Below are 19,468 nucleotides of genomic sequence, written 5' to 3' on the forward strand. Positions count from 1 at the left end.
AAATGAGTGCAAGGCATGTCCAGATTAAGAATAGTAAAGGGCAGCGCTGAACCTCTCAGTGTGCAGCATCAGAGCCTCAGAATGCTAACCAGATTTCACCTTCTTCTTCCTCAGGTTTACCTTGTCTTGTCACCTTCATCTCGTGCCTTTGATGTGCGTTACATCATTTTTTGTGTCGTCGTTATTGCTCTGTTTATAGCGAACAACCTCGAGCTAACAGATTTCTTTGTGAACCCTGACACTTGTGGCACACACACACACACACACACGTACGCTCTGTAGGTGTCAACTCCCTATTGAACACCCACCAACCTTCCAACAAAGGGAGGAAGAAAAAAAAATGTCTTGGAACAAGAACAACTTCGGATTACCGTTTTTACCGGGAAACTCTTTTCGTGATATAACGGTAACGTTAAATCCTGTTTTGAAACGTTAGAATGTTGTTGATTTGAACCACGTGAATAACCTCGTGAATGATCTCTCCCCCCCCCCCTCCCCCCCCCGCAGAAAGCACATTTCCATCGTCCGCAGACCTTGGTCTACCAGGATGGCTTTAATCTGGCCCATCACCCCACTGTTGGCATCGGAGGAGAACCCCTTTTACTGGAGCAGTACATCACGCACGGGGAGATCGACGTGGACTTTGACTCGCTGCGCGTCGACGAGCTCGCCGTGGATTTGTCGTCCTTCCATCGGCCGCAGACCCTGGTTTACAGGGACGGCTTGAACGTCGCCCATCGTCCGCCTTTCCGTGGAGGAGTCAAACCCATTTTGTCCAAGAGGTCGGGCCCGCGGGAATATGAGTTTTCCTTTACGCCCCCGAATAGTAGACCTCCACATGAGTCTTTTGCCCGGGGCTTGTCCGAAGATTACACCCCAGGGTACATCAACAACGACAAGGTAGGGGATTTCTGAGGCCTTTTCTTGTCCAATTCTTTCGTGTCATCGTTCACCGTTCCTTTTTTTCCTTGCAGGTGTTGCGTTTCTTCGCATATTTTAAGGAGGATTGCCAGTACTCGGCCAAAGAGGTGTACTGCGTGCGCCCTGTGGTCCTCTACTACTACCTGCTGGACAACACCATGGAGATGTTTGAGCCGACGGTGACCAACTCCGGGATGCTCCAGGGCAAGAGGATCAAGCGGCACCGCTTCCCCAAGAACGAGCAGGGCGATCACTACGTGTGGAAAGACCTCAACCTGGGCATCGACCTGGAGGTGTACGGGGTCATGTACCACATCACGCAGTGCGATGCTTTCACGGAGGTACGACTGTGAAACTGTGTTTGTGATTTCAGCGTGTTGACGTGTTCTTGACATGAATTCTTGTTCGTTATCATGCACAGAAATTCCTGGAGTGTGAAGGCGTTACTTTGAACGACCCCGAGCTGATGCCAGTCGACCCGTACACCAAACGGCGGGAATTCCACCCGCCGTGCCACACGACGCCCTCGTGCTTCGACCGCCGGGGCAAATTCCTCGCAATGGAAGGCAAGGTAAATACAGAGAAAGGGTGTTCCTTTTGTTTTCGTACCTTTTTTCGACGTCTTTAGACACACCGCCCGGAGATCTGGCAGGACACCCGCGGCGCTAACAACTTTCCTTTTTACTTGCTCGACTGTACGATCGTAGCTGGCCTCCCGCATTCAGCTGTTGCATTTTTACGAAGGCCATCTTGTTCCTGGATGACTCCCAGCTTCTTCTGGATCTCGTCCTCCGACCAGATACTGATCAGGGGGACCGTATCTATGTTCCCCGGGTCCTATGTTCCCCGCTTTGTATGTGACCGGGGAACATAGGACCCTTTCTCTAAAAAAGGGTTCTATGTTCCCCGCTGTTCACCCAAAAGGACCCGGGGAACATAGGACCCTTACCCTAACCCTTTACCCTGGAGCTCCACACCCAGGCTTCCACAAAGTGGGGAACATAGGACCCTTTTTTTTAAAAAAGGCCCGATGCTCCCCAATCGGGGAACATAGGACCCGGGGAACATAGGACCCGGGGAACATAGGTACGACCCCCTGATGGGGGCACTTGGTTTCGGAGGTGCACCACGTACAGCGTCCAAGCGCCCTCCTTCACCCCCGCTTTTTGTTTTTCCGGAACAAAAGTTCCCGCGGTATATGCTAATTAGCGCGCGCTATATGCTAATCGCCTAAACCCTGACCTCCCGCTGTCGCGAGCCAGACGCACTGTCTTTATACGCATTTTTAAGTCGTCAAGGACTCCCGATGCGTTGTCGGGCGACCACTTCGCAGTTGTCGGGAGAAAATTCTAAGTCTGTTTTTTCGTGGGTGTTTTCGAAGGTGCTGCAGTTCTTCGCCATGTGGGAAATCACCGAAGAAGGAAACGTGCCCGTGCTCATCAAGTATTACCTCGTGGACGACTCGGTGGAGATCAGGGAGATCCCGGCGCACAGCACCATGAGGGACGCCTGTCAGTACTTTCGCAGACAGAGGATGTACAAGAAACTCAAAGAGAGTAAGTAACTCGGGGAATATCGCGTTTTTGAAGCTTTTGAATTTAATTGATTTGGAGCTGGATCCGTGTTTACAAATCGTCTCGTTTCTTTTGCAGAGCCGTTCCCGCGCTGTGTGCTGGAGGTGTCGGACGAGGACGTGGAAGAGTATTACACGCCCGTGGATTTCCAGCTGGGTAAAAGGATAACGCTGTGGAGCAAACACTTCTTCCTGTACGACTGCAACGCCTTCACGCGAGAATATTACCTCTACAACTACCCTCACATGAACATGACGCCCTTTGAGATGCCGATGGCGGAGATCAAGGAGGTGCATCCGGACAGGAAGAAGGTGAGGGGGAAAAAAACAATGGAATGCAAATTTACTTTAAATATTTGTATTCTCCTTGTTCTCACTTGTCTGTGTTGCTTTACAGTTGCCGGAGATTCCTCCGTACAACGGCTACGGCTCGCTTGAAGATTCCCTCCAGAACTGTTTGTGTCTGATTCCCAAACCTCCCAGAAAGAACGTGTTAAAGATGCTGGAGAACGACCACAAAGTGTTGAACTACAGCGCCAGACTGGTGAGATAATAATAATAATAATAATAACAATAACAGAATATTAATAAATGTGATGTTTCTAATCCAGAGCGTTAATCTTTAAACCTTTTTAATCCAACATTATCCAGCAATCGCAGTATCTGGAAGACCACGGACGCTGCTTCCTCGTGTCCTACCACCTGTCCACTGACACCATCTCTATTTATGAATGGCCCATTCCCAACTCCGGCATCATCTCTGGCAAGTTCCTCAAAAAGACGCGAATCCTCAAGCCGGACTCCACGATGGAAAACCCCCAGTATTACTCGCCTGCAGATTTTGCGATTGGAGCCACGGTGGAAGGTGAGCTTCACGGCAGACGTTATTTACCGTATTTAGTCAGAGTTCAGCACAACTAACGTCTACTTTCTTTCTTTCTCTCTTCCCCTTTTGTCTGTAATAGTTTTTAGCCACCGCTTCTTGTTGACCAACGCTGCCCGCTTCGTGCTCACGTACCTGGAGTCCATGGCCAGTGAGATTCCCGTTCGCACGTTGGATTCGTTGCGTCAGAAGATGGGAAACCAGACGATTTAGCTGTTTCAATTTAGCTATTTTAGAAACGTTCTGCCGGTAGGTGTCACTTCCGTAAGTTGTTGATGTGTGATTTGTCCTTATATTCTGTTGAGGCACCAGAGGACGCGTGGACTTTTGAACGGCGTACAATGGGAAGCTGCTGTTGCTCACTGTGTCCACTGTGTGGTGCTAGAGAGAAGGTGGACAACCTGCATCACCCCCTGACAATTTCATGAAAATATGCGCATTTCCGGGCAGACGACGCCGACTCCTCACCGATCGAAATCGCACGAAATCCTCTAAACCCGCGGTTGCCATGGTGACAAATGTACAGATCAAAGGCAGACGAGGGTTTGGCCTCTGTCTCCATTCATCTTCAGTTGTGTTCAGTTATGGAAAAGAAAAGGAGAATAATATTATTATTCGGCCTTCACAATTTAATTTGTGCCCTAAATATACTATTTATTATATATAAAATATAAAGGACTTTCCCAAACTACTACAATACTGAGTGACAAAATATAAAACATGCACCACTTTATGTTGGACACTGTCTTCTTACTTATGTAAATAGGCAAATAAATCAAACCGAAATCGTCTTCTAGCGTCCCAGGGTTGATCTTGTGCTCAAATCATAAGGAGATTATATATATAAAACATATATATAATAATTATATAGTATGTTTGTTTTCATTCACAGTTTTGCAAGAAAAGAAAGTTTTAACTCACAGCACAAATGTTCTTCTACCGTCTACAACAACAAACGAGGCAATAATCAGAGATAGCAGACTTCATCCCCATTCACGCAAAACAAGCCTCTGGCGGCCTCTGCTGGTCATATTGGCAAGTGCAAGTGTGGAAGCACAAACATACTCACGGACAAACAGAGCCACTAAAAACAATACAAAGAATTAATAATGTAAGAAAATATTCCATTATGTATTGACTTATTTTGGGCAGCCCGTGATCAGGCAGCTTGTGGACCTGAATGAAGGTTGCTGGTTCGAGTCCCTGCCAGGTCAAGAGCTTGGGTAAGAACCCCTGAGCAAGGCGTTCAGTGTAGTATAGTCTCATATTGTAGCGTCCATTTTCTTCTTCAATAAGTTTGGGAAACAAGAGATGTCTTTCTATGAATATGCAGAACATTTAGTGAGATCTGGATAAAAGAGTCTGTGATGTGGTAAAGTTGTCTCTCTCCTGTGTCTCTAAGGCTCGAGGAGACAAATATCAGAGATGTGGACGAACAGACGACGGGACAAACACGCCCAGGACACTGAGCCTCAACTGATTTACTAAGATGTTAAATCATCATTGATTCAGCTGCACGAGGAAAAGACTCCACAGATTCAACTGTGAACTCTGTTTAAACGTGAATGGGATTAAACTGCGTCAGTGTCTGTTTGAATGAGACCATAATGGGACTCTTGTGCATGGATTAAATTATTGTTTGAAACATGATGTCTTTTTAAAAATCATATTTTTATTGTATTTATTCACTTCATTTATGCAGTTAATGGATAAATGAGGTGATTATAACTCACAAACTCGTACTATAATGCATTGCCCTCGCTCAGTGTGATTTGTTGTTGTTGCCTGACCCCTGGTGGTCAATATGTGGCACTACTGTTTGAATAAATTGTACATAAACTGACACAAATAACGAGTTCATATTATTTTTTTAAAGATTATCATTGGATTGAATCACTTAATATTTCATTTGGTTTTATTTTAATTCTTTATTTTTATTCACTTAATTGGTTTATTTGCTTTTTGCTGTTGTGCCGTTTCCATGGAGACGGTAAACGTACCGCGGTGCTTCTGTCGCGTAGGGTTTCACAGCTCGAGCTGAAACACTTCAACTTAATATAAATACAATATATATATAAAAAAAACCATAAAATAAAATAAATACAAGACGCAAAAGTGGAGTGTGAGTTATGTCTTGGAACCGGAACTGTCACGGATTACCGTTTTTGCCAGGGAACACTTTTCGGGACGCAACGGTGAGTATTTGTTAATTGTTGTAAACATTCCTATGAAAGAATTTAGATCTTTTCAGCGGGTTTTATGTTATATGGATTTAAAAAAGAACATATATTATCATCAGTAGCCTCTTGTATTTGACAAATAATACTAGTCTTTTAAAAAAAAAAATTAGATTTATTCATATTTCTTAGATTTTGTCGAAACTGTATGAACTCCCCACACGCGAGATATTTTAGGAATCTAAGTAAAGACCCACAACTGTCACAAAACTGAAGAAAACATCATAAATAATCATTTTCTCAATAAAGATGAAAAAATAATAATTGAAATGATACCATTCTGTTCATAAATGGAAGATTCTGTGCTGTGTTTACAAAAAACAACATTTATCACTTTCAAAAATCTGAGTCAGAGTCAGTTTGGTTGAATCTACAAATTAAAATTTATCCAGAAAGATAAATTACTGCACAAAAAAGCTAAGAATACGTACATTATAGAAGTTGAACTTAGTGTATATACAATATCTGTGCAGGATATGGGAAGAAAACCATCTACATACGGCACAGAATAAGACAAAAATCTACAGTTTTGTCTTATTCTGCCGAACCAGTCTATTCAAATGGCGGTGCGTGGACCACATGTGGCCCATAACCAACCTCTTAGTGGCCCAACCTGTGGCTCCACCAGAAACACTGAGAAGTAACTAGTTTTCCCTCAAAGATTCCTACAGTAGGTTGGATAGCAGTGTTTGTTCTTTTGTATTCTGTTAAAGACACTTTGAGATGATTCTGGGTCGTATAAAGACGTATATTTATCTTATTTCAAATGCTAATACTTAATAGTCAGTTTTAGACTGACATTATGTAATAAATCTAAAGCAACTGGCCATAAAATCCTCCTAATATGTCACAGAGACTCAGGAATAATGTTCATATAACAAACTGAACTCACCAACAACAACAGTACAGACAAAATATTTGCATTAAAAACAAATATTTTGCAGACTGCAAATTATGTTTATGTTTTGAAATCATGTTTTTGGCATGTGGCGCCACCTACCGCCGAGTAGAGTCTCAGCTGCCGAGCAACCACGGGTTGCCAGTTACGTCAGAAAACGAAACCTAAAAGACCTCAGTGTTTTGAATTTGAATGTAGTAACCGTTTTTGGCCACATTCTTACATATGGCACCTTTAAGTCTCTGTTTTAGTGCATCTCCACAGATATTAGTAAAGTGTCAGTATTGCAGGCTCACGGCGTTCCTCCCCTGCAGAAGTCCTCCTTCCATCGGCCGCAGACACTGAGCTACAGATGTGGCTACGCTCTGCCTCGTCGCCCCACCGTCGGCATCGGACAGGACCCTCTTCTGTCGGAGCAGCTGATCCAGCAGCAGGAGAGCGAGTTGACCTTTGAGTCGCCCGATATTTGGCCCACGCGGGGCTCCTTCGACAAGGGCCTCTCTGAAGAATTCGTCCCAGCCTACGTGGCCTTTGACAAGAAGGTAGGTCAAGAAGAAGATCTGATGGTTTGTCATGTCTCCTCGACCGCTCACCATCCCTTTTGTTTCTTCTAGGTGTTGCGCTTCTTCGCGTACTTCCAGGAGGATAACTTGAGTTCCCCTGAAGAGACGTACCGCGTCCGGCCCGTCATCATCTACTACTACCTGGAGGATGACAGCATGTGCATCTTCGAGCCCGCGGTGAAGAACTCCGGGATCCCACAGGGGAAGCTGCTGAAGCGGCATCGCTTTCCCAAGAACGAGCGTGGAGATCATTACCTGTGGAAGGACCTCAACGTTGGCATGGACCTGCAGGTGTACGGCGTCAAGTACCACATCACGCAGTGTGATGCTTTCACTGAGGTACACGTTTATGTCTTTCTCTTTCAGTATTATCATCAAAATGTGGATATTTTTAATGGCAGGTGTTTAAATTCCTCTATCTAGGACTTCATGGAGAGTCAAGGCATCCTTTTGAAGGACCCCGAGCAGATGCCAGCAGATCCTTACATCAATCATCGTGAGAACCCTCTGCCCTGCGCCACAAAACCACCTGAAAGCGACAGCATGCGACAGTTTCTCACCATGGACCGCAAGGTGAATAATACAAATCCACAACTCCTAATCTTTGTTTTGTGCGATCAACAGAGACGAAGAGTAACATTTTACTCCACGGTCAGGTGCTGCGTTTCTTTGCTCTGTGGGACGACGACGACGGGGAAACTAAGCCGGTGACCGTCCAGTTCTACCTGGTGGACAACACGGTGGAGGTCAGGGAGGTCCACAAGCCCAACAGTGGTCGGGATCCTTTCCCGATCCTGATGCGCAGACAGAGGCTGCACAAGACACTCAAGCCCAGTAAGAGTCTCAAAACTTAAACTGTGGTGGGACTTACCAAACTGTATCTACAGAGTTTGTATGAAGAAGAAATTGTGAGTAAGTAACGGAGGGATTGAGAATTTAAAGTGCAGTGTGGACATTTTGTGGCGACAGAGGGCTCATTAATACTTAATACCATTAATAATTAGCCCCCAAAAAGGTTCTAATTTAGAAATGATACAAAAGATGCAAATAAAACAGTCAAATACAATACAGAGTGAACTAAAATAGGAAAAGTCCAGAGTAAAAAAAAACACTATATAAGTGAAATTAAAGGTGCCATTTGTAAGAATGTGGCCAAAAACGGTTACTACACTGAAATGAAAAATACCAACGTCTTTTAAGTTTCATTTTCTCCGCCATTGTAGCTCAGACATAACTGGCAACTCGTGGTTGCTCGGCAGCTGAGACTCTACTGGCTGCAATGATTGGTAGACGCATGGTAGGTGGCGCCACATGCCAAAACATGATTTCAAAACATAAACATAATTTGCAGTCTCCTAAATATTTTTTTTAATGCAAATATTTTGTCTGTACTGTTGTGTTGGTGAGTTCAGTTTGTTATATGAACATTATTCCTGAGTCTCTGTGACATATTAGGAGGATTTTACGGCCAGTTGCTTTAGATTTATTACATAATGCACCTTTAATTATTATTCCTGCACTTCTTTCTTGTCAGAGGCCTTCCCCAGCTGTGTGCTGGAGCTCTCCACAGAGGACGTGCATGAGTTTTACTCCCCCAAAGACTTCCAGCTGGGTCAAAAACTGACTCTGCTCAGCCGTCGCTTCTTACTCTACGACTGCGACGGCTTCACTAAAGAGTATTTCCTCAGCCATCACCCTGACGTGGAAATGAAAGCCACTGAAATACCAATAAACAAGGTGGAGGACGTGCACCGGGACAGGAAGAAGGTAAGAAACTAGGAGGAACTATGGATGCTTGCTTTGTATTGTAAAATCACAATTTCTTATATTATTCTATATGTGATTCAAAGCGGCCACAGATTCCTCCGTACAACGGCTACGGCTCACTTGAAGATTCCCTCCAGAACTGTTTGTCTCTGATTCCCAAACCTCCCAGAAAGAATGTGTTGAAGATGCTGGAGAACGACCACAAAGTGCTGCGCTACGGTGCCATACTGGTGAGATAATAACACAGAAACAACATCTTTGTCCATGTCAGCGCCTCTGCTCGCATTCAACCGTGACCCACAGTGACCCACAGTGACCCACAGTGACCCACAGAGCGGAAAAATTATAATGAAGACGCAGGAAACGTGTTTTTATCGATCCGTAACAGTAAAAACTGAGATTATACGACAACTCATACAGGATACACAACCTTTCTTACAAGTTGTAGATAGTTATAAAACTTTATAACTATGTTCTCCCACTTACCTATCATGTTAACTTGTACACCACATGGGATGATATATAATTATATTATAAAAGGGAATCACGGTGCATATCCTTTGTCATAGCAATCGAAAACTACAGTTCTTTTAAACTAATGTAAAGTGCCACAAGAGTTGGGAGCAGCATCAGAAGCCATATTCTTGTTTTCCACTGTTACATATTCACTGAAAAAACTATATATCATATAAGCAATTTAAATAATAAACAAACACATGAAAAAAAATCTTATCAAAATATCAGGTATGTTGTGTTTTAGAGCCATTTTAGAGTCATTTTAGAGTTTATTGTTTTACTCTCATTGTTGTTAATTAATTGATTGATTAATTAATGAATTAATTAATTCATTCATTCATTAATACTGTTTTTATTGTAGTTTCTTGTTGTTAAGTGTCCTTGAGTGTTGGAAAGGGGCATATAAATAAAATGATTTTTATTATTATTTTATGATGAAAAACAGAAAATGTACATTTTGTTTTATTATTATTATTATTATTATTGTTATTATTGTCATTATTATTCATAATAACAATAATTACAATAATAAAACAAATTGTACATTTTCTGTTAGAGATCTGCTATTGCTAACCCTTAGCCTTTTTAAAATAATTTCCCCAAACTTTATAGCTACGTAATGTTTGCGCTCTACACTTTTATTGTTTTATTTTTGTCTTGCTCCATTTTTATTTGACTATTTTTTATTTATATAATAATAAAGAAAAAAAAACACTTGTTAAACAAACACTATTGACCTATGACCCTCACGACCTCCAGGACTCCCAGAATCCCGAAGACGAGGGCCGACGTTTCATCCTGTCCTATCACCTCTCCAACGACATGATCTCCATTTATGAAAAACCCTCTCGCAACTCTGGCATCCTCGCTGGCAAATTCCTGGAGAAGACTCGCGTCCCCAAGCCGGGCTCTACCGCGGAAACTCCCCAGCTCTACTCGCCTGTAGATTTAGTAATCGGAGCCACAGTGGAAGGTGAGATCCACAGTGGCCTCAATTTGTTTGTTTGTTTTGTTTTCCTGTGTCGGCATCAATATCACTGTCAACTTACTCGTCTTTCTCGCGTTTGTTGCCGTAGTTTTTAGCCACCGCTTTGTGTTGACTGAAGCTGCACCGTACGTGCTCTCGTACTTGGAGTCCATCTCGAGTCAGATCCCTTCTCAGACGCTGGAGTCAATGCGGCAGAAGCTGGGAGTGGAGACGGGCGATGACCAGCAACCAGGTGATTTAAAACGCATCAGCATAGTCATCTAAATAAATGTTTAGACAATACAAATCAAATTAAGCCCAAACTTCTCTTTTTTTTAATTTAGGTGGTGAAGTCGCAGAGCTGTCGTCGTGACGACGGACGAAGTCTCACAGGAATGTGAATTAAAGCTGCTAAAGAACACATTTTGACACAATAAATAAAAACTGAATATTCTACACCTTTAATTTAATTTGTCTAATTGAACATGTCAAATATACACATTGTAGGTGTGGTTAAATTTAAAATATCTATTTTATTTATATAAAAAAGTACATTGGCTACTTTAAACGAAAAATAAAATATGCACACATACAGTTAGGTTTGATATTGAAAATCAAGTACATTTTCTCTTTTTGCCCCCACCGCATTTTAGATTACAGTATGTTTATAAATAATATCTAACATCATTTACATTGTTCCTCGCTATAAAAAAAAAGCTAATGTTTCCAGTAGAAATGTGTGCAGTGTAAACACAAACTATACACTTATTTCAGAAAATTGCATTATTTAATAAAGTAATTAACAAAAACAGTTAAAAAGGAAAAGAAAAGAGACATGGAATGGGCATGCTACAGTATAATGTCCAACATACATACTTGATAGATACATATCTGTGAAGTGACCAGTGACAATCGTAGGGTTTGTTGGTTTTGTTAGACGTGAATCATCATCATCACGAGAAGAAGAAGTCTAAGGTGAACACTATTGTTTGGCCTGAATCCCTTTTTCTCACGTGGTTGAAAAAAAATAAAATTAAAAAAAAAGCGGGAAAATGCTAAGGCCAGCGTACAGTAAGCTCTTATTGTTCATCATCTGTAACATTTCTCTCTCTTTTTTTTTTATTCTTCTTCTTCCTCCAACGGATCAGAGTCGAGAACGAGCAGAGTCGGACAACGCTACAAACAAATACAGTACTTTAAAGTGTGAGGAGGAGCCACGGACACATTCGACACCGACAATGGTGTTCCATAGGAATGGGATAGCTGTGTGTGTGTGTGTGTGGGGGGGGGGGGGGGGGTGGTGTATAAAAATACTGATATGATGAGAAGAGTAAATGTCTGTCGGGCTCAGGATTTTGGATTTCATTTTGTCCAGCATTCGAAGTCTAAATCTGCAGCGACCGAGTCCCTTTTAAGCATCTGAAGACATTGTCAACCAGAGGGCCCCCTGGTGGCCAGTTGGTGGCCACTGTTGTCCCCCACCCCCCCGTTAGGCTTAAGCCTGGGTTAAGGCCACTTGGTTCAGGTTCAGTCTTGTGCGTCCTCTTTAGGGTGATTTGAGTTTCTTGGTCCGAGGAGAGGCTCCGTTCTCCGCTTTAAGAACTCCGTTTTCGTGGTGACCAACTGACGGAGGGAGAGGAGGGAGTGAGGTTAGACGTCAGAGCAAATACTGGAGCAAATCTCTCGGGGAGTATTAGGAAACACAGCGGTGGTCGATTCTACTCACGCGAGTCTCTCTTAAGTGTCCGTAGGGGCTGTTTAGGCGCCGTCTTCTTGCGGACGGCCTGTTCGTGTCTGAATTCCCGCCAACGCCTGAGCTGGAAGCGGATAAACTTCCATAGAAGCCAAGATTGGGTCAAACAGACCAACAGTAGAACAGTCATCCTGAAGGAGGAGAAGACAAGAAGATTACTGCAGCTGTGTGTCAGGAATGTGGCTTACTGAAACGATAATTTGAATCAAGGTCTAAAGGATCATTCTTTTTAACATTTCTCAGGGTTTTACAGTAACTAAACATAGCATAAGTGTCCGACAGTTTGGTTGACAGGCGTCAAACTTGGCAGTTGACTTAATAATGGCAACAGGGTGAGCTGTGCCGACTTTGGTTGTGATTGGATAAGAAATGCCAGAGAAACGGTTAGAAATGTGAACCAAAACGAGCCACTTCTGCCCCAATCTCGCATGAAAGAACACACCAGTGTGTGCAGTGCCCACTATTTTGTTGTCTATCCAATAAAAGATTGTTAAAATAGCTGCATAAAGTAATAACTGTGCCACATAAATCAACCATTATAAACAAATGTGTATATGTTTTGTTTTTTTACCTAATCAGTAAAGTGTTGAAGTTTCCCATCTCTAAGTCCAGGCCCTGGTTCTCGGTGCGAGCTAAACCAAACCCGACAGCCAGGAACATTAGGGTCAGAGTGGCCATCCGTGTGAACACGAAGCCGATCGCCCACAAGTCGAACCTGAAGCACAAGACGCCGAGAAGTTAAGGCAGCAATAAAATGTGTTGTTATGGGTCATAAAGGGTGAAAACGTGATGCAGAGAGTTTAGTTTCAATGAAACGTCAACAGTGCACAGGTCAAGGAGGCTATTCTGAGCCGTTAAACGAGTCGTAAAATGACTTACATTTTCTGATGATTCTCATCAGTGAAGTAGAAAAGTCTGGCAATGTGGAAGCCCAGCTCTGATAGATACTGGAGGAAGAGGAGAACCACGCCTACACGACTCAAACTACACAAGAAAGACAACAAAAAGGATTCAGACACAGAAGGAACTACGTTTAAGGCTAAGGCTGTAATCCAACTAAGACAACTGCGGAGGAGAAAATCTGTATTTTGGCCGTGTACGTCTGACCAAGCCTCTGTAGGTGGCGTTGTATCTCTCTATTTGACCTTTACGTCACAGAAAAACAAACTACGAATCTCGTGTGTGTTTACATGACATTAAAAACAACAAATTATTGTCTTGGTCTGACTAAAAGTCTGACTATACATACTGTGGCTCTGTATGTTAATCGGTTGGCGTGTTGTCCGAATCGGCGCCGTATGATACAGTACTGCAGTTTACACGTCATCTCCTTCTACTTCTCAGCCGAAGAACGCGGAGGAAATTTTGGTGAGAACACCGAGTCCGACTCCAGTCCGACTAAGCGTACACATGCAGGAGTAATCGGACTATGAATCGCATTGTCCACGTATGTTAGTCAGACTAAGACTAGCTTGATTTTAGTGACGTGTTTACATGACGGAGGAAATTTTGGTGAGAACACCAAGTCCGACTCAAGTCCGACTCAAGTCCGACTCAAGTCCGACTCAAGTCCGACTCAAGTCCGACTCAAGTCCGACTCAAGTCCGACTCAAGTCCGACTCAGCATACACATGCAAGAGTAATCGGACTATGAATCGTATTGTCCAGGTATCTTAGTCTGACTAATACTAGCTCGATTTTAGTGATGTATGACAAAAATAAATAATAATATCGTCTTAGTCTGACTAAAATCAGACTTTTAACATGCACGTAAACAGACACAAGATTTTCAGTCAATTCTGGTTATCGTGACAATGGCTAAACAAGTGTAGAAATATTTGTACTTTATCATAAAGGTGTAGAGGTTTCATGTGTTCATTGTTGTTGCCGGACACTTACTTTAACAAATAGGCTGCAGAGATGTGCAGCAGATAGAGGCAGATGTACTGCAACTGGCGAGGCATCTCTTCCTGAAAAACAACAAGAACAAAAATATTGCGTTTTTAAAACCCTGGTACCTTTTGTTCTTTCATTTTCCATCTCTGTCTCACACACACACACAAACACACTTTTGTCTTATCACACACACTCCTGAACTCCTCCTGTTCCCAGGGCCTTTGTACTGACCTTGCGTACTTTCTGGAAGTAGAGCTCTGGCAAGGCATGGAGCCAGTAAGCCAACTGAGTGAGGTAGAAAAACTTCACTTGAAACCTGCAGCACAGAGAAAGAGAGAGAGAGAGAGAGAGAGGCAGGGAGGGAGAAGGGTGAGAAAAGTGGTGCCATTATCATCTCTGTCATTGACTATGTGTCCAATAATCCAAACAAAGAAGGCATTGCTTTAAAAGCAGCTCCACTGAGCCTGAGAGTGTTCACTCGAGAGGTTCTGACCCTTTGTACGGTGTGATTCTCTTATATTTAAAATATACTTTAAATACCTTTAAGGTCACGTAAATGGTTAATATTCCACCACATTTATATTATCTGACATACCTGAGGTGTGCGTGGGGATAATTCTCCCACAGGCTGCTGGGATGCAGGAGATATCCTTCCTGTGTGAGAGGAAATTAAAACACACGATTAGTGCTGTCACAGTGCGATAAGAAAAATAAGAAAATATAAATATATGCCACAGTTAAAATCATAACTCACTGTTATGAGAATGTAAAAACTCCAAACACTGGAAACCAGGTGAAACACACACAGCTGACCCGACTCATTGAACTTGGTATTCTTGCTTTTGGAGAGGTGAAGTCGCCGGTTGACTTTCTGCAGCGACACAAAAACAACAACGATTTAGTTTAATAATAGACAAGTCATTGTCATACGCACGAGGAAGAGTCACAAATAACTGGGACGAGAAAAGACAAGCGGGGCGCTATTTATGGCCCGTCGCTGAAGAACTATTCCTTTGGGGACTCTTTTTTGGAAATTGCGGTAATGAAGCTAAAATAAAATCCCCCCCGAGCTCGTTCTCTCCTCGCTGGCCTATTTCTAAACGGTGACACGAGGTTGGATCAAATGCTAAGCTCTGTCTTTCTGCTTCTGTCTCCACATCTGCAGCCACAGTTGAACACATCCGGCTCACATCCTGGTTTATATAGCACCGTGCAACGGTAAACAGAGCAGACACTTTGAATATTTCAAGTATTTTTCTTGTTTTATCACTTGAAAATAATGTCTTTGTGCACTTAAAAGTGCATTATGTAATAAATAAATGTTTTAAATTCATGTTTTGGCATGTGGCGCCACCTACCGCCGTCTACCAATCATTGCAGTCAGTAGAGTCTCAGCTGCCGAGCAAGCGCGGGTTGCCAGTTATGTCTGAGCTACAATGGCGGAGAAAACAAAACCTAAAAGACCTCGGTATTTTGAATTTGAGTGTAGTAACCGTTTTTGGCCACATTCTTACATATGGCGCCTTTAATTCTTCCTTTTTGCAACAAAAGAAGTCAAGATGCTGCTTTATTTATTATTTTAGGTAAGACTTATTGGAAATAACTGATTGACTGATTTTGCACAAACTACATGAGAAGCAGAGATCTTAGTGTTTGTTTTCAATGATAAAATAATATTTACGTGGCTTTTATATGATCATTTGCTTTCCAGGAAACTTTTTTTTTTTGGAATGACAGTGTCTGTCTGTCTTGTACTGACCTTTGACCCCCCGCCCCCCTCCCTCCCCATGCTTTGTACCACAGTGCTTATAATGTACTCACATCCAAGAGGTACTCCTGCACGACCGCGTGGAGTATGATGGCGATGAAGAAATAGAAGAGGACGGTGGCGCCGTCTTTCCATCCGTAATGATACAGCGTCACCTCTCCCTCTAAACACACAAATCGGAGGTGCGACAAACACAGAGCGCACACAGAGCATGTTTACATTTTAAAAAGACGTGTTTGACTTCCTGGAGCAGCAACAAGTTGTTTTTCTTTAATCGTCACACTTCAGTCACAGAGTGTGGGGGGAAAAAACAGCAGAAGTGAAACTGTGGGTGTGCAAAATAAATAGGTCAGACTGAATTAAAATATGAGCGATCATCGTTCCGCCGCATACCTGGTGACGTAGTCGTAGATAGCGTGGTGACGTTGTACTGGGGCTGAATGAACAGTATGGCCGTCTTGGCTGTTGCCTGGAAATGAGACGAAAAGTTGCAGTTAGCACGTTTGTGAATCACCGAGACGCGGATGCGCGAGTGTGTGCGACAGGTGTCGGATTCAAGCTTTGCAGAACCGTTCAGAGTCGATCGTCCTCTGGCATTGTAATTGGCCACTGGAAGCTGAACTCCCTCGGGGTGTTTTCCACGGAGAAATATGTCAGCATGATAAGGCGTGTATCAACCTGGGATTTGAAGGCTGTGGCTGTGACTGACACATTTTATGTCAAATGTCGCCACAAGAATGCACGAGATGCAGCTTTTGTCCAGACCGCTTTGGCCTGTGACCTCTCTGGCCTGTGACCTCTCTTCAATGTACAGTGTACGCTCATGTCAACCTGTGGGCGCTGTTTGCATACGTGAGTGCACGTCAGTGAACTGTGACCACATCTGCCAAAGTACAGATTTCACATTTAGAGGCTTGAGAAGTTTCCAAAAGGAAACAATAATACTTTGTTGTTGCTTAATAATTATATTGGCTGTAGTAGAGAAATATTTGAGCTCTTGAAGAAACAACTCCTCTTTCATAGATACATTTGTGATTAACAACCACTGTGTCAAAACCACTTAGTGGGGAAAAAAAACAACAACAACAACAACGGCAACACAAACACCGTCAAATTTGCCTCGATCCGTGAAACCGCAAGAGTTCAAAAAAACTGAACAGCGAAGCATCTGTCTGCTTTTAACAGATGGCCTTCACATCACATCACCCACGATCCCTGGCTCCTCTTCTCTCCTCTCACTCCCTGTGCATTTTAGAATTGACTTTTAAGCGTTTTTAAAAAGATACCAAGGGAATGCCCTCTAGCCACACACTTGTCATTCAGTAAACAACTGTGCACACTGAACGACAACAAAAGTGCAACAGTAAATAGTAAAAGTGATCACAAATCACTTTTTAGAGCTAGTTTTACAGACTTGCCCTTATGTAATATTGTCTTATTATCTCTTTCTAATCATGTGATGTATTGCTATTTCGTGCGAGCCGTTTCCTTGTTTTCATTTCCATTTTCATGACTCGAGCGTTAGTGTCCTTTTTTTTTTTTTTTATTCGTCTGACAGGACACTTTGTAAACTTCTATACAAGTTGTGTAGATATAAATCAGTGTGGTAAAGTAACAAAGCACTCACGCAAGTCATATTTTGACTCGACCACAACCATCTTTGTTACTCGCTGCGACCACATAAAATCAGAAGAAGAAGCTGCTTTACACTATATTTTTGCCATTCACCCATTCCCAGGCTACAACATGGGCTTAAGTGTCTTGCTCAAGGGCACATATAGCCAGGAATTGAACCCACAACCTTCCAGTTGAAAGACAACTTGCCAAACCACTGCGCTACCATAGCTAAATAATACCATAAATAAACTCACTTTTTTTATATATACTTTTAGTAAAAAGTACCTTTTATACGAGAAAAAATACTTTTGATACTTAAGTAGAGTTAATGTCATATGCTTAAAGACTTTTATGTAAGTAATATTATGAAAAAGTGACTTCAACTTCTACCAAAGTCATTTTCTGGTAAGATACTTTTTAATAATAGAAGAATGATCTCTGATGGGTTGCCAGGTCTGTGTCACCTGTTACCAGTTCACGGATGACCTGTGGAAACCAAAATCTTCATTTCAACACCAGCTGCAGGACGACTCTTCTCTCTTGTTTTTCCCACATAACCGAGAAAAATAAAGGAAATCCCCTGATTATAATTTTTTTTTTTTTTTTTAACTCGGGCAGCTGTGCGACCACAACCAGTGAGAACAACCGGACTGAAACTGTGCTGCGGTCTGGGAGTAGTCCAGTCCTCGCTTGTGTTCACACATGTACTCAGCAAAAGAAACACCTGAGTAATTCAGACACCCAGGGTGTCCGCAGTGAAAGCCCTCCGGGTCTGAACACACAGTTTACAGAGAAGCTAAGCTCACAGCAGCAGCAGCAGCAGCAGCAACGGCTCAGAGATTGAGACGTGGCAGTTAACTATGAAAGTCCAGCTAGCGACAAAAACCTCACACCACTTCCGCCCCAATCCTGTCAAAATAAGATATCAATACGGCGGACGTGCTGTGTAAATGCCGGCGCAGCAACAACGAAGCTTTTAATTTGAATTCCCCCGAACGGTCCGTTTTCTGTCTAAATTGTCTCTACGTGGTTTCTGGAAGCAAAAAAAAAAAAAGAAACGTTGCAGCGCTTTTGACTTTTAATGGAAACTGGAGCAGGACATTACAAAGAGCACAAAACAGGTGATTTTGGGGAGTGAAATACAGTTTTCTTGAAGTAGTTGCGAATGTCTCTGTCGACTGACGAGTGTTTTATGCCCTCATTGAACCCTCAATTCAAGAAAGTCATCCTGCAATGAAAGTCTTAATGGCAAAGTTACCGACGAGTTTTAAGCTAGCGATATAAATGCAGTGCACAACCTGGTGCTTCCGTCTAAATCAGTCGTAGTTAGCTTTGGAGCAGTCACCGTTTAAACTTGTTAACTTGACAACAAACGGTGACACGAAGCTCAAAGGCAGCTCAACGGTTTACATTTACAAAGCTAAAACAAATAGTAAATGAAAGGGAGAAGACGATAAACAAAAAAGTGCGTATGAGTGAATGAAATGAGGTGACGTCGAGAAGTTTCATCTTTGTCATCTTTAAAACAGCTGAGTGAGGAGACGAGGGGGGAAAAGGAAAAAAGACGAGTTCACCTCACCTCAAACATCAATCCAATCAAAATGAAAATGACAAAACTGAAGACGATGTCGGCATGGTTCTGAATTAAGAACTCTTGGCTGAAGAAAGGGTAGCTCTTGTTTCTGCGGCGAAATGCCATGTCAGTCCGCCGCCGTTTTTCCCTGCTATTTTATAAATCACAATTTTTTCTGACTACGAAGTTCAGGAGTTAACTTTCTCGCTCGGGTGCGCATGCGCGCCCCTCTTAAAGGGCGAGTCCATTCTTTGAGGAAACCGACTCTGCAAAGGTTCACCTTTTTTTTTGTCGGAGATGGGAAACCCCTCTACAGCAGGGGCGAGTCGAGGATATTCTTTTTGAGGGGGGGCCAAAAGGGGTCCAACCACTGTGCGAAATACAGGGGGGTCTAGGGGGCCTTTTTTAACATTCGAGACCCCCTCCCCTGAAAGCCTCAAAGGCAAAATTTGAAGGGGGTCCAAACATGTTTTTTTCCTAAAGATTTTTGTAATTTTAGTTTTACACATATGATCTACATGCATAATATAATTTGC

The 19,468-nt window shown here is 42.8% G+C and overlaps 3 protein-coding genes across 3 annotated transcripts; 2 read left to right on the forward strand and 1 right to left on the reverse strand.

Moving 5' to 3' along the window:
- Positions 1–340: 340 nt before the first annotated feature.
- LOC310934776 (EF-hand domain-containing protein 1-like) lies at positions 341–3,590 on the forward strand (the record flags this gene model as incomplete). The annotated part of the gene is made up of 9 exons (XM_083898573.1): positions 341–406; positions 508–900; positions 975–1,262; positions 1,343–1,492; positions 2,303–2,477; positions 2,574–2,806; positions 2,892–3,038; positions 3,146–3,359; positions 3,460–3,590. 9 exons carry the CDS (start codon positions 341–343, stop codon positions 3,588–3,590), a joined length of 1,797 nt encoding a protein of 598 aa, XP_083754699.1.
- Positions 3,591–5,506: 1,916 nt separating this feature from the next.
- On the forward strand, positions 5,507–10,698 carry LOC310934778 (EF-hand domain-containing protein 1-like; the record flags this gene model as incomplete). Its single annotated transcript, XM_083898575.1, has 10 exons — positions 5,507–5,572; positions 6,827–7,054; positions 7,127–7,414; positions 7,499–7,648; positions 7,732–7,909; positions 8,610–8,842; positions 8,935–9,072; positions 10,118–10,331; positions 10,435–10,578; positions 10,670–10,698. 10 exons carry the CDS (start codon positions 5,507–5,509, stop codon positions 10,696–10,698), a joined length of 1,668 nt encoding a protein of 555 aa, XP_083754701.1.
- A 1,173-nt stretch (positions 10,699–11,871) lies between these two features.
- On the reverse strand, positions 11,872–19,058 carry tram2 (translocation associated membrane protein 2; the record flags this gene model as incomplete). Its single annotated transcript, XM_083898446.1, has 11 exons — positions 11,872–11,948; positions 12,052–12,209; positions 12,650–12,793; positions 12,958–13,062; positions 13,978–14,048; positions 14,206–14,290; positions 14,570–14,628; positions 14,729–14,845; positions 15,796–15,905; positions 16,136–16,211; positions 18,939–19,058. The coding sequence occupies 11 exons, from the start codon at positions 19,056–19,058 to the stop codon at positions 11,872–11,874; spliced, it is 1,122 nt and encodes a 373-aa protein (XP_083754572.1).
- Positions 19,059–19,468: the final 410 nt, after the last annotated feature.

The sequence above is a fragment of the Microchirus variegatus genome (genome assembly GCF_963457635.1).
Source record: "Microchirus variegatus genome assembly, chromosome: 12".
In the NCBI taxonomy this organism is placed as follows: domain Eukaryota; kingdom Metazoa; phylum Chordata; class Actinopteri; order Pleuronectiformes; family Soleidae; genus Microchirus; species Microchirus variegatus.